General features: G+C 34.5%; 1 protein-coding gene across 3 annotated transcripts in view; it reads right to left on the bottom strand.

Moving 5' to 3' along the window:
- The window catches only part of TMTC2 (transmembrane O-mannosyltransferase targeting cadherins 2), a 258,351-nt gene that overhangs the window by 38,242 nt on the left and 205,855 nt on the right, over positions 1-14,254 (bottom strand). For all 3 annotated transcript variants that reach the window (XM_068667510.1, XM_068667501.1, XM_068667492.1), the window contains exon 9: positions 6,165-6,246. In XM_068667510.1, coding sequence (XP_068523611.1) covers positions 6,165-6,246 — 82 coding nt within the window. The remainder of the gene's footprint in view (positions 1-6,164; positions 6,247-14,254) is intronic.

The raw sequence follows: 14,254 nt of genomic DNA, 5'->3' as shown, positions 1-14,254 counted from the left end.
ACCTCCATGCTCTGTCTTCAAAAATCTTCATAATGAGTTGGTACTCATGGGTCAGAACACATAATCATTAACAAGTCTTTGGGGATCATTGCACCACAAGCTTTTTCAGTTCCTGCAGAAATCCCAAATTTTGGCAACATGAAAGATGCATAAAGACACATTTCCAGCACTGTCTCTAATTTAAAATTTCTACATGATAACTCTTGAACAGTCTAGTATATCGTGCTGAGGAAGCAGAGTCAGCCACATATTCAGGATGTCAGAATGATTAGATTTAAGGAGAAACTTAAAGGGAGAACCAGAAACATGTACATTCCACAGCATTTAGGGTCAGTGACCTAGCTTGTTTGGAAGTACTCCACTACATTCCATCACTTAAGCAATTGGTTCTAAAGGGATTTTGGAATAAATAGTTATTAGAGTGGTTTGTAATAATCTTCTTTTAATGTTGTATGATAGCAACAGCCTAGAGAGCAAAAAAAAAGGACTTGATAATTTATGCATACGTCTTTGTATGCTCATTAAAGTTACTCACAGCTGCCAAGAAAAATGCAAACAACTTAAAACTAGTATATTCTTCCAAATAATTCTGTTTCTGATACATCTTTCTTGTTCAATTTCATTTTGGAAGTAAGAATTACTCTCTATGTTAATAGCAGCTGAAGATTTTCTTAAATCTAAGTTATTGGAGAGTTCTGGGAGCAAAAAGGTTGGAAGATTAGTGAAGTTTTTATGTGAGCCAGTTATATCTCTCTTCCTGTTTTAGGTCTATGAATCTTGTCTCCCTTGAATAACATTTATTGATACTGTAGGAGCAGGTACAAGCTGTATCCCAAGCATCTTACTTTGACAGCACTGAATGCACAAGATGGAGAGATTCCTTCTTAAAAAGTACATGTTCTATCATAAACTTTTTCTTAGAGCTTCCCTACAAGATTATGACGTATTTAGTGTTAGGATTTCCAAAAGATTTTAAAAGGTAAGAAAAATTCCATTTGCTGAAAGATTCATGAGTGCATATTGGCAAGGCTGGCAAAGTGACTTAGTGATGGACGTACTGCATCTGGTTGGCCCTGAGCCCATCACATCAAGGAATTTAATTTCTCAACACACAATCACCATGTAGCATCTGGTATTCCCAATAGAGCAGATCCATGCACTCTTTTATTTATTACTTAGCATACACTGCATTTAGCCAACCTGACAATTGGGGAAATGGACAGTTCATTCACTGGAATTACACACTGTGAGGTCAGTTTTATTAATTTCATTGATGAAGATAAAAACTGACCCTCCTATGGGCCTAGGTGACATTTCTTCAATTGGCATAAAAGTTTCTTGAAGAAATCAGTAAGACCTCATTCCTAGGTCACAGCTGATATTTCTCTTTCCTATCAATAAAACTTTGATGTTTAATTTTTCATTACGACACTGTTCTTTTCAGAAGATCTTTTCATTACATATTTGGGAGAAAAATAAAGTTTTCCTAGGCTGCTCTTCAGGCAATGAAGAATAAAGACAAAAAAATCTAGCACTGTGAATAATGTAACTACATGTAAGGATTATACATACATCACATCTAAGAAAAAAATTGAATGCACACATGTAAGTATATATAAATTTTCACAGTAACACATGTATGACTTAATGAAAAAACGTGTTTCAAAATCAACTGCTAAACCAACTTTTAAATTATCAAGAATTCAAAAGTGAAAAATAATTAAAAAGAAAAGTGAGAATATTAGAGAATGCGTTAATCTATTCTGCCTTCAATGAGAGCAGAGCTAATGCTCTTCACTTTTACCTAATCTGACAGGCTGTTTTTCATTTTGTTTTATGGTTATAACTGGAAATGTACTAAAAAAGGCAGATAATCAATGTGGATTGCCTAATTAAGTGAATGTATAATTAATCTAATGAGAATAATCCCTTTTTATAATGAAAAGAGAATCGTTAAACAATTCAGTGTTATTAGAAACAATGAATTATTCAAATGAACTATTTTAAAAAGAGGTCTCAATGGTTATTGGTAAAACAGAATTAACTGAACATCCTGTTTGGTTCTAGACTTTCCCATTCCAATTAAACTAGTACAAATGTAAGGAAGAAGGATCCTCTACACAAATTTATCTTGAAATCTCAACACATGTACATACATGCTACTTGATTTACATTGTGTTGGAGAGAGGCAACTGTATACACTTTAAGAGGCACGTTAACAACACTTATTTATAGCAACAAGCAAAATGAAACCTGTTTTAGTATCACTTTTTTGTTTGTTTCTTTCTTTCTTTTGTTTTGCTTTCAGACAGCAAATTATAAAGGAAATAAGAAAGCTTTGTAAGTAAAACATTTCCACTACATAAACTTCACTGTAATTTTAGGGTTTTTATTATTATTATTTGTTTGCTTGTTTAAGAGAAAGATAGTGCATAAAGCATCCAAAAGCTCAAAATCCTCAATTACACTGCATTTCAGTCAAAAGATTCTGAAGAATTTATGCTCCAAACAGATAAACACTTAAGTACAGAATGCCATTTGAAATTCATCCCATCTCTCCTCACTGACCAATTTTATACAGAATCTTTCTTCAGCTTTTCCTGATATAGGGCCACTGCAAGCAGAAATGGAAATTCCTTTGTGAGTGGTCAATAGAGTATCCAAAACTAAATATTCCCTGGGACATAATGGCATTGGTCTGACCTCAGTGGACATTCCTATTTCTGGCAAATTCAAAAATTTGATTTACTGATTCATTAAATGCTAACACGGTCTCACAGTATTTATATGAAGTATTCCTTTGGAATTGATGAGTTCTCTCTGTGGATGCTGTTTGACATTCGGATTCATCCCACTTGACCATAAGCATTTAATCAAGGCACCCATTTCAGAAAGAGTTCTCAAAGAACTCTTTCTGAATGGAGACGACAGCAACAAAGACCATTTCAGTTATGTGGTCTATCTCACACTGCAGATACCTAGTGCTTTCTGTTGATGACAGAAGCTGCATATACCCCTGCAGGATCTACTGTGGCACACTCAAGTTAAACGTTTAAAGTGGGATACATGAGAGTCAATATCCTGAGTAGATGTGGGTAGGATATTTTGAAGAAACGTTTCCCAGAAAAAACAAAGATGGATGTTCAAAAAATGAATAAACATTTATTAAGTTTAACTCAGTTTAGTCAAAACTGTTCATTTCAAACGTCTTTAAAAAGAAAATATGAATTAAAATATCCAAGTAAAAACCTCAGCTTTTACTGAAACATTCAAATCTAGCATATGAAATAATTTTCTCCAGTGTTTCAGTTTAAAAGCATGTAGGTTGTGCTAAAAATATTATTTTCATTGCAGAGAATTAAAAATAAATAAAAAATATATACTGATGCTTCTGCATTTTTCCCTTTACCATTTCCCTTATTCCTTATTGATATGCTTTTTCTCTTTTTCAACTGCTCAGTCTTTCTGGCAGTATGCTGAACCTCAATAGCTTGTATCATATCACCCATGAAGACTCACGCTTTTTTAAGACAATGGTTCTGCACGAAGTTCAGATAAATGGCATATGAGAAGAACAGAACAGAGTGGGCAACTGAATAGCTGCCTGCACTTCTGACTCAGAGGGGACTGGCACCCTCATTTGTCACTTGAGCAAGAGCCACTTCTCTTATGACCAATAAAGTGGCATCACGTCTTCAGTATAATATACATGTGTATCTATATTTATAGCTCTTCAGCTTTTCCACTAGTTCTCCTTTCAGACATCTCCAAGCATAATGAGTTAGAGAAACACTGTTTTAAAGCCAAACCACATAAATTCAAAGCCAGCAAATTATCTGTACAAAACTAATTGTAACACTAGCTTGATCACAGAAATGTACTATGGTGGTATTATCCCAAGGAGCAACCAGGAAACAGTTCACCTCTGCTCAAATTTTTGTGGGATCTGATAAGCCGACTCCTGTACCAAATTACATTTTCTAAGAATAGTTTTGGCTTAATGCCTGAATTAAAGCACATTATAATACAAGTGTAAGCCTCTTAAAAGATATAGTGTATCGACAGTTACTTCTCTTAGCTCCAAAAAAAAGTCCAAAAATTAGAAGTCAAGAAGAACATCTGCACATCCTTGGAGAAGAAATTATAACTCTGTGTATATATGTGCACTTGGAGGAAAATCTTCAGTCCATATATTCATGCTACCCCATCAACACACTGTTGTCTCCCAACAGACCACTCCTTCCATTTGGCTGCTCAGTGAGGTATGTGTTTTATTAGGGATCAATGCCAACTATTTTATTTGTTGTTCCAATATATTCATGCTAAGAAAAAAAAAAAAAAAAGAATCCCTATGATACGATTTATATGTAAACTATGGATATATTTCCCTGTGGCTTAACGTTTGGCATATAGAATATGGACCATACCTGTGACAAGGTGCTAAAACAAATTCATGGGATGCAGAGATATACTTAAAGTGTTCACTAGGGACTAGTGTTTAATATTTGGAATGTTCCTGGTAACATACACTAAAGATTCCTGATCAATACAATAAATAAGTGTAAGGGAAAGTAGAGAATGAAAGAAGAGAGAGAAAGAGAAAAAAGTAAGGACAATTTATTTCAAATTTTAGGAAGTCCTGTGCCTGAAGTGATAAGGAATAATCTTAATGAGGAAACAATATACCATTTTAATACTGTAGTCTGGTAATGAAGAAACAAATACATCAGAGATGAATGATGATTTGAATAAGCTTGCTTTTAGCTTATAGGCCAACACAAAATGATGCCTACTTGAAAAAAAAGACAGGCAAATTGATCAAGCAATGAGAGAGAAAAAAAAAGTCTAGACCTGTAATAAAATACACACAATCCTAACTTCAATGCCAGAATGGATTGTTGAGACCTACCTTTGAATTTGTATTCAAATAGATTTCCTATTCGCTAAGGATAGATTTCTTAATATGAAAGGCTGGAATGGGATGGAGTAGGATTTCAAGAAACAATCAACTTTTTCTCATTATCTTAAGATATCATCAGGTATACTAATATCCAACTCAAATAATGGAGCTTACATGCATATCAAATTTATCTGTACAGGCGTAAATAGAAGACAATGTCACTAACTGAAATGACCTATAATACAAAATAATGCAACACTGAGCTACATTCATTTAAATACCATGACACATTCAAAGTAACAATGTATCCATTAATTATGGGAGTCTAACACACAGAATTTTACACTGAACAGGATCAAACAGAAATACAATATGTGAGCAATTCAGACAAAGAAATACCCAAAGTAAAGACATGGTTATTAAGTGAGGTTAATTTTCCATTTTGGCCACTTAATTTCATTTATTTTACATTTACCATTTAGAATTAGAAGAGGAAATTAAAACAATATACAAAGATATATACAGTGTGCCTATGGTTCCCTACCTTTTTCCTCAATTACAATGGAATTTATTTATTTATTTATTTATTTTTAGATTTGTCTATTATCAGTAAGAATTAGTCCATAAAGTTAGATATTTTTGGTTCCTTGGGAGTAATCACATCTGGAAATATTTTTTGCACATCTAGCAAAACCAATCCAAACTTATAAAGATACCTTCAAATTAACTGTGTGCTTTAAGCACATTTATGCTTTAGTATGACAAAGACACAGCCAACTTGTTGAAACCTTTTTAATACTTATCCATTTCAAGCCAAGAAGATGCTGGGAAGGAGGAAGATTTAAGACCCATAAATCTTAAACAAAAAACAGACACTTCAATATGTAAAACTCACGCACACTAAAGTAAAACTTTTAGTTGCCCACCCACCATCACTCAACAAATTTAGGCCAAAACTGTTAATAATGATATTCCAATCCATGAGGTTTTGACATATGGCAGCAGTCACCTTTCTTCTTTCCCACAGAAGCAGTGATACTGAAATTCCCCTCATAGGAGGAAAGCTATGAAAAATAAGAAAATCTTCACCTCTCCCTCTGTAGTTATTAACAAATTGAAATGGAGATGAAGTTATACATGGCAGATTAGTTTCTTTCCCTTTAAAGAAGGTATTATGCTAGTAGCACTTTTCAAATCCTTAATCACTCTGAGATTAACGGCAGGCCTGGAATATGTGTGGAAACCCTATCTATCTAAAACATACCATAATGCATGTAGCAGTTGCCTTTGGTAGGATCCAGCTGAATAGCCTTCACGAAGTACTTTTCTGCCTCACTCTTGCGTCCCTTAAAAAAAAAAAAAAGGAGGGGGAAAAAGAGGAAAGATTATTTTAACAGTGTGTCACCATGGAGCCATCATGTGCAGTTACAATTTCCAAACTCCAGGCACTAGAGAAAAACAACTACTATTATCGCTACACTTAACCTAAGTAAATATGATTGCTTAAGTGTTAGAGCAAGTTTTGTGGTCAGCTACTTTACACTGCAGATCTCCAGACTGAGGAAGAAATGTGTCCAACATCATCAGTGTCCAAGAAGTAAGGAAATGGCAGAAGTATACTGCAAAAAAATATATTGTAAAGGGCTTGGAGTGAACATGGAACTCCATACTTTTCCGGACATGCATCAGCTAAAAGGGTAAAATCAGAAGGGAGGGTGGGAGGAAGTTTCAGTCTTTCCCTTTGGAAAACAAACAAACAAACAAACAAAACCACAAGAGGTGAAGGGGAAAAGTGTGCTTTGGTTCTATGAAATAACACTATATACACAGCCAATAATAAGGACACTGCAAATGAAGGAATAGAAATATAAAATACTTCTGATTTTAATGGGGCAAGTAAGATTTCATCAAAAGTCAGTTCTGTTAATCCTAAAACGTAAGCGGAAAGGGTAACTTTTAGAGATGATGGTCAATGTGATGTCAAAGCAGTCAAAAAAAAAACAAAAAATAAAAAAACAGAAAAGGTGTTTTTGTTTTGAAAAGAGAAGAGCAGGAATACTTTAAGCCACAGCTTTTCTTGTCACCGAAATTACCAAGCCACTGAAGTTGCACTATGGGGTACAAAGTGCCAGAGCAGAGCCATTAGTAGTGATTATGATTTTCATAAAATAAATAAATAAATAAATAAATAAATAAATAAGCATTAGTACTGGAGTAGCCTAGTCTGATATTCAAATGCAAATCAGCATTAGGTATTTGATAAGATACCTGTGACTTGTTTATCCCAGTCCCCATGAAATTAGTTGCTGTGTTTTGAATTATGAAATAGAAAGCCTCCAGAATAAAGAACAGTAAAGTTTAACCACGGTGGAAAAAAGGCGTTGCGGTGTGCACCTCTCAAGATTGCCCTGATAGTTATTTCACAGATATAGGCTGTCTCATGTTTTGTGGTCTGGAAACAGACATTGAAAACATCCTGCACTATCCCACAACCTAACATAAGAATAGTAATGAGGTCTGTTCATGATTACAGCTGCTCCAGATTCTCAGTATTCCCCTCAAGGGGAATAAAAACAATTAAAAACAATTAAATAAAGAGAGAAAGAAGTTCTGCAGCACACCAAGAAGTATATCAAGACTAGGTTCTATCAAAACCAAAACAAATGGAAAATTTCCAAGAGAGCATCCTGGTTGACATACAAGCAGACTGAATCATTTACAGTATTGCAGTTTCATAATATGAAAGCTCATAGGCAATAAGAGTTTAACCTGATTATTTAGTAAACTTTGGTAAACCTTTATACCTTAGATACATAACTCCAAAGCTTCTGAAAACCAACTGGTGTAATTGCATGACAGAATATGCTATCCTTTTTTTCTTTTTTTTTCTTTTTCAGAAAAGAGTACCATATTACATATAGTCCAGACTAATTTTCCCTCATCTACAAGAGTAATAAAGACACATTTAAAGATTAAATACATTTTTTTAATTGCATACAACCATAGTTGAGAATAAAAAGTGAATGAAATCATCTCCAATTGAAAACATGGTAAATTTGGGTTAATATAAAATAATTATTCAAATTAAATTAATTGGGGTCAAGGTTTATAATTAAACACTTTTAACTCCAAGATTGGCATTCTTACTCTGGCAAGAGGTACCATGACACATGTAAACCCAGACTTGAGGCTCCAAAATGACAAGCACCAAGCATATGTATCCGTAATTCTGGCAGAGTTAACATTTACACATTTTGCATCGTTGTTTTGTTCTTGCTGTTGTTTAAACAAACAAACACCATTAATTTTAGCTGGTTGCACTCTGTCTCTGTGTCTATTTCTAGAACATAAAAGGACAATTCATTGAATACAGTCACAAAATATGTAGCTTCTGCCTACAGAACTTTGAGGCCCCAAACATTTGTCAGACATGATTAATTTTCATTTACTAGGAAAACCAAAAAAACATGACTGCTCTACTCTTTTTGGCACTTTCCAAATGGCATACTGCACTCAAGTTCAGGCCTGTCAGGAGACCTGAAGTACGTAATGATGACAGGTGCCAGTATACATAGCATCAAAAGAAAGACTGTGCTATTAACAGGCCCAAATACTCATTAACAGGAAAAGGGGGAGGGGGGAAAATCTCACATTATGTCACCCAGGACATGAAATAATCTGACTACAAATGATCAGCACAGCTCCATTTGTTCATGTTGACCATCATTTTTATTCCATATTTATTAAAAAACAAACAAACAAACAAACAAAAAACGTTTTCTGCAGAATGGCATTCTGAGGAAGCTTCTAACATACCATCTAATGTGTTCTCTTTGGTGCCATCTGGCTGCTGCTAAAATGTCAGTACCTCAGCATAGATTTAATATGCTGTATGGTTGTGTCAAATGATATGAAATCCAATTATTTGACAGAATCAGGCTATTTTACAATTAAACTTTAGCATATGTATATTTTTTTCAACTATCCAATATACACGTAAACTACCATAACAGAATGTTGGCATTGTGTAGTTACAGTTAGATGACAATCCTGTCATTGTCCCTTCCCATCATATGTAAAACAAAACACATAGCATGAGGGGGGAAAAAAAATCTAGTTTTTAAAGAAAATCCACAAAAATTGTTTAAACTGCTGAAAAGTACCTTAGTGCAGTCTTAGTGCAGGAAGGCATTTTGTGTGCATGTTCACCATTATGTATATTGATCCATACAGATGCATGTATTGAGAAACACTGAAAACCTCCCAGTTTCTAGCAGCAGGTTGTATATGCACAACCACATGCTTTGGCAACTTTACAAAGCAAAAAATATAAGTTTACAATTGCATACTAGCATACTTATTTGAAGGAAAAAAAGTTATTCATAAGATTTTAATAGAAGGACTTGATGGCTCTGAGGATTAATAATGGGATACAGAATACCTTTCACCTGTTGGTCACCAGTTCACATCCAGTCCAGGTCAATAGCTAATGAAAAGGTGCTATCTGATAGCTACTGGTTTGCTCAGGAGAAATAAGTGGGTGGTCCTAGCCCAAACCCTAATGGAGATCCTCTTCACAAAAGCACTGGTATATTTATGGCTCAGTGCACTGAGACATAATGATACAGAAACATAAAACAATGAATGGCAATCTCGTTGCTGAGGAAAAAATCCATAATGAAGACAGTTCAATAATCAATTTGGAAGACTCCGCTGACACTCTCCTTATCAGACCTGGACCTTACCCTATAATGAAGAAAAACTTTCAGCAGTTTTCCATTAATAAAGAAGACTTCATTCTTTTTCCTGGGCCTAAATAAACGAGAATTGCCAGTGATTACCACCTTCCAGAAATTAAACGTAAAGAAGTAAATTTAACTGACACATGACTCTTATGACCTAGCATGCCAGTTGTCCTGGCTTTCAGAAAGATCCTGTTCTTCACAAATAATGCAGACTTCAAATCAGAATGGCTGGTTGCTTGCAGTTTCGGCAGGGAAACAGTTAAATGGTTAAATATAAATTCAGGAGGTTGATTTTTAAGACACCTGTTCTTTGTAGAAGTTGACTGCAAGGGGTTTTGCTTCCTTGGTTGCTTCTTCCCTAGAGACAAGACAATGGGTCTGACCTTACTAATATGGTCAGACATTTGGTTAACCAGTCTTTCCTACAAAAGACGTATGATTACCATGACAAAAGAAAGAAAGCCAGCTAATGACAGCTGACAGATAAGTAAAATACCCTGCATTTATCCTTAAAACATTTAAACAATGAGGACAAATCTACTGTTTTCAATACTCCCCCCAATTTTCCCCTCCCTGTGCCGGCAGACTGTGCCAAATTCATGTTGAGGCAGCTGGTGCGCTTCAGGCTGCTGGAGGCCCAAGGACCCTGAGATGCTAATAAAATTGGAAAAGACTAATACAGCTGAGCAGCTCTGAATAACTCTCTTGTGTAAACTATGATGACACAGTGGCTACCAGCAAGGTGGTTCAACTAGTTAGGTGGTCTCTGCAATTTAAACCAATTTCATATTTTGTAAATAGTAGTCGTTCTCCAAATGCACAAGGGTTTAATCAGAAGAACAGAAACTTCACTCCTCGATATAGTTTCACCATCTTTAACTACATCACTAATGCAATTGACTGTCTTTCCCCAAATCTGCTCAATTTTTTTTTTTTTGTCAAGCATTCATTTTTTTTAATAAAAAGAACTGAATTATGGAAAGATTTCTTAATAGAAGATTGATTAAAATACAGACACTGAATGCAGGAAAAAAAAAAAAAAAGCAATCATTTCAGATATTTCCTTTTTCCCCGTGAGGATATTCCCCTTCAGTAACAGCGAGCATGCTAGGAGAGAAAATATGTCTGAACTGAACCTGTGGCTTCATTTCAGGTTTCTTTAAATTATTGCAGACCTGTTTCATAAACATTTCCTTTTGCCTTATAAAACATGTCACAGAACAGTAAAAACACAATTTACATGGTGTATAACTGAGTAAATTAGCAATAAACTTTTCAAAAGTTTTAGTTAGTTACATCTTACAATAAGGTCACTGACATTGACAAGATCTCCATCCCTCCTCTAACTTAATACTTACAAAATTAATGTAATATCTACTACTAAAGCATCTAAATCAGCAGATTCTTCTTTTTCCTAATTTTTCTGTTTCTACAACTCTTTTTATTCTGAATTAGAACATGAATGCCTTGCACTACAATTTGTATGTCAAATGCTAATCCCACTTAAGTACATGGGATTTGCCTTATTCACATCAAAGGTCCAAAATTTATCTCAGTATCTATACTTCCTGTGCAGCAGAGGCAAATCTTATCACTTCTTTACAATAATAAAATAAAAACAATGAAACACAGCAAAGAAGCAATGACTTCTAAAAGTTAATATCTGGTCCAGAAAAACACATGTACGTGAGGCAAGATTTGCAATGAGTAGTAGTACATGTTATTATAAAAACAGACAGTTGTAAGAGGGTAAAGTTTACAGTCATCCTAAGCCCTTCTTTCAGCATTGCCCAACTAAAAACAGTGTGTTTTTACCTACCTTTTCCATGCCACCTTTTCAAAGAAAGTTTTCCTCCCCTGTATCCTTAGATAAGCACAGTAAGAAATTACCAGCACTGATACTCTGAATTTCTGGCTCTCTAGTAACTTCAAGAATGGGAGAATATTTTATCTGTTTCTTGTAATATATTAATCTCAGTGTATAGGAGCAATAAATTAATTACTTTGGAAGACATCAGGGGATAAATCCGTAACTACTAACATACGATATTCACCATATACAAATGTTTACCTCACAGTAAAGATGAAACAACTTTCTTAGTTATTGTCCAGTATGACACATTCACGTATTCTTGACCCTGATGTTGTGACTGATGCTGTCCTCCCCAGACATTTCACTGGACCAGGGTCCTCACACAGGCAAGTCTGAATACCACTAATGTAATCCAGTGGGTTACTTTGAGAAATAAGCCTTCATAGGATCAATACAATACAATATCTTGATTTAGTTTAATCCTCTATTTGCACATTAGGTGGAAGTGGTGCACTTCCATCTAGATGCATCACCCCAGTGCTCCTTTAACCACTGGTGTAATTCTGTGGATTAAAAACCCGTCTACTAGCCTGACTCAGTTTCTACTAAAGTCAGTGGAATTCTTCTATGAGCCAAGGGTATTTTAGAAAATATTAAGATAAAGTGGGTTCTTGAGTCTACATCTATGGGGATAATTAATGGCACGATAACCAGAGAGCTGAGATTTAAGCACTGCCCATTGACTTTGGTTGGAATCCACTGGAGCTTAAGCATTTTTGAATGTGACATCACTGCTTACATACAGATTTAGGAATCTAAAGCACAGCTCATAACTTTACTGGCTCAGGGCATGATTCAGAGTATATTAAGGTGATATTTTCTTCAAGTAAAGCAGTATGTATCTGATTAAGAACTAATATATTAGAGCTATTTCCCATCCATTTTCTTGTTTTATGGGTCTCATATCACAAAAAGCATTCTCATTTTACTAAAGCATTCAATATGGTATAGAAAAGAAATATAGGCAGAGGGTTTGTTTTGTTTTGTTTTGTTTTTTTCCTTGAAGTGTTTTTTTGTTTTTTAATATATACCCATTTTTTAGTCTTTTTTTGGGGGAGGGGCAACTTGGAAGTCTAAAACCTATTTACTTTATTTTAAATCACGATTAACACTCATGAAGATTGTGTGCAATCTTAAATAAACCTTTACAATTTTTCATTCCATACCATCTGATTTATTTACTGTCTAGACCTATATTGAAACATTCGCCTTGGTCATTAAGCTTTGGATAATTTTATTTTAAGAATATGTAATGAAATGTTAAGTAAATTTTAGGCACTTTCCTTTCCATTCAGTCTTAAGCCACATTTTATATTTTCTGATAAAATTGTGTATTAATATCTCCTCATATTTCACTAGCCAGTCAGCAGAATATAAATTCACTATCTCCAGATACTGTTTTCACTGAGTCCTATGAATTTCTTCTATGGTAAATTTGGCTTATATCTTGCATTTTTCTATGATTACTGACAAAATTACTACACACAGAGTAATAACAGGTGACTGGCAGCTACATTCAACCATGTAACAAAACAAAAAGATCTCTCTCTTTAATGGAAGCAGTTCATCCTGTGTCACTGGTGTTTTCTGTAATAAGCTTTAAATTTATGTTGAGTAAAGTGAGAAGTTTAGGGCTCCCCTTTTCCTGTCTGCAGGAAGTTAGAAACAAGATACAGAAGATGAGATCCCTGAAGGAGGTTAGTTAGGGGTTACGTGCCTGAATACCTGCATCAGAGTAATTTACCAACCAGTAAGATGGAGATTTTCTATTTAAATGAAAATACTCAATTTTACAATTAGTTCTGTTACACTTGGCATGCAGCCAAATATATATCCTAAGGGGACTGAAAAGTATATCTATGGATGCAATTTTTATGGCATGCAGCTAATCTCAGAAGAAATACAAGCTCAATAGATGTCATTTATTGAGATTTCTGGAGTTTGGAAATCCTGACATTCAGCCTGGAGGTGTTAATGCTCCAGATGCACCAGATAACCATACTTAATAAATAATAAATAAATAAATTGGGCTTATGGTTCTGAAGTCAATAAACACGACTTTCCACATTGAAGAGACTCAACCCCATCCCCTACAAACAAATTGCTTGTAAACTGAAAACAAAAACAACTTCTGACATTTTGCAAATTTCATAACTAAATCCAAACCTTATGTTTGGATCAGTTTTAACCCCCAAGGAATTTAAAGTGGCAAGAAAAATTACAGTGTCTGTGTCAGACTCAAAGACAAACTGAACACAGAACAGAGAACTGGATGTTTCTTGGCTCAACTGGATTTCTTATGGAGGGTCTACTGAAGTATTCAGTGTCATTTGTACTTTGTTATTTTGGGTGTTTAAGTGAAATACACAATTTTCATTATTAAAAAAAAAAAAAGAAAAAATAATATAAAAAAGTCTTCCTAGATACAGTACTAACATCCAGCGCATTTAGCCTCCCAAGATGAAACATCTAACAGCTTTGCTCATCTAATCAGATGACCCACCCATTCAGAAAAAGCATTTTCATAGTTTTCAGATTTTTGTATGTGTAGTATGTATATAGTATGTATGTAGTATGTATGTATCTATCTATTTATCATTCCCAAAATAAATATCATTAAAAATATATATTTTGTTGTTTTAAAGTTATTAATTCTTAAAAGAAGGGTTAAACTGTTCTAGGAAATCTTACCTAAGTTTAACATATAGCTTTTCAATTGCTAACTCAGAAGAGAAC

The sequence above is a fragment of the Anas acuta genome, chromosome 1 (genome assembly GCF_963932015.1).
Source record: "Anas acuta chromosome 1, bAnaAcu1.1, whole genome shotgun sequence".
Taxonomy (NCBI): domain Eukaryota; kingdom Metazoa; phylum Chordata; class Aves; order Anseriformes; family Anatidae; genus Anas; species Anas acuta.
The sequence above is the reverse complement of the archived record's forward strand: the minus strand, read 5'-3'. Positions and strand labels throughout refer to the sequence as shown.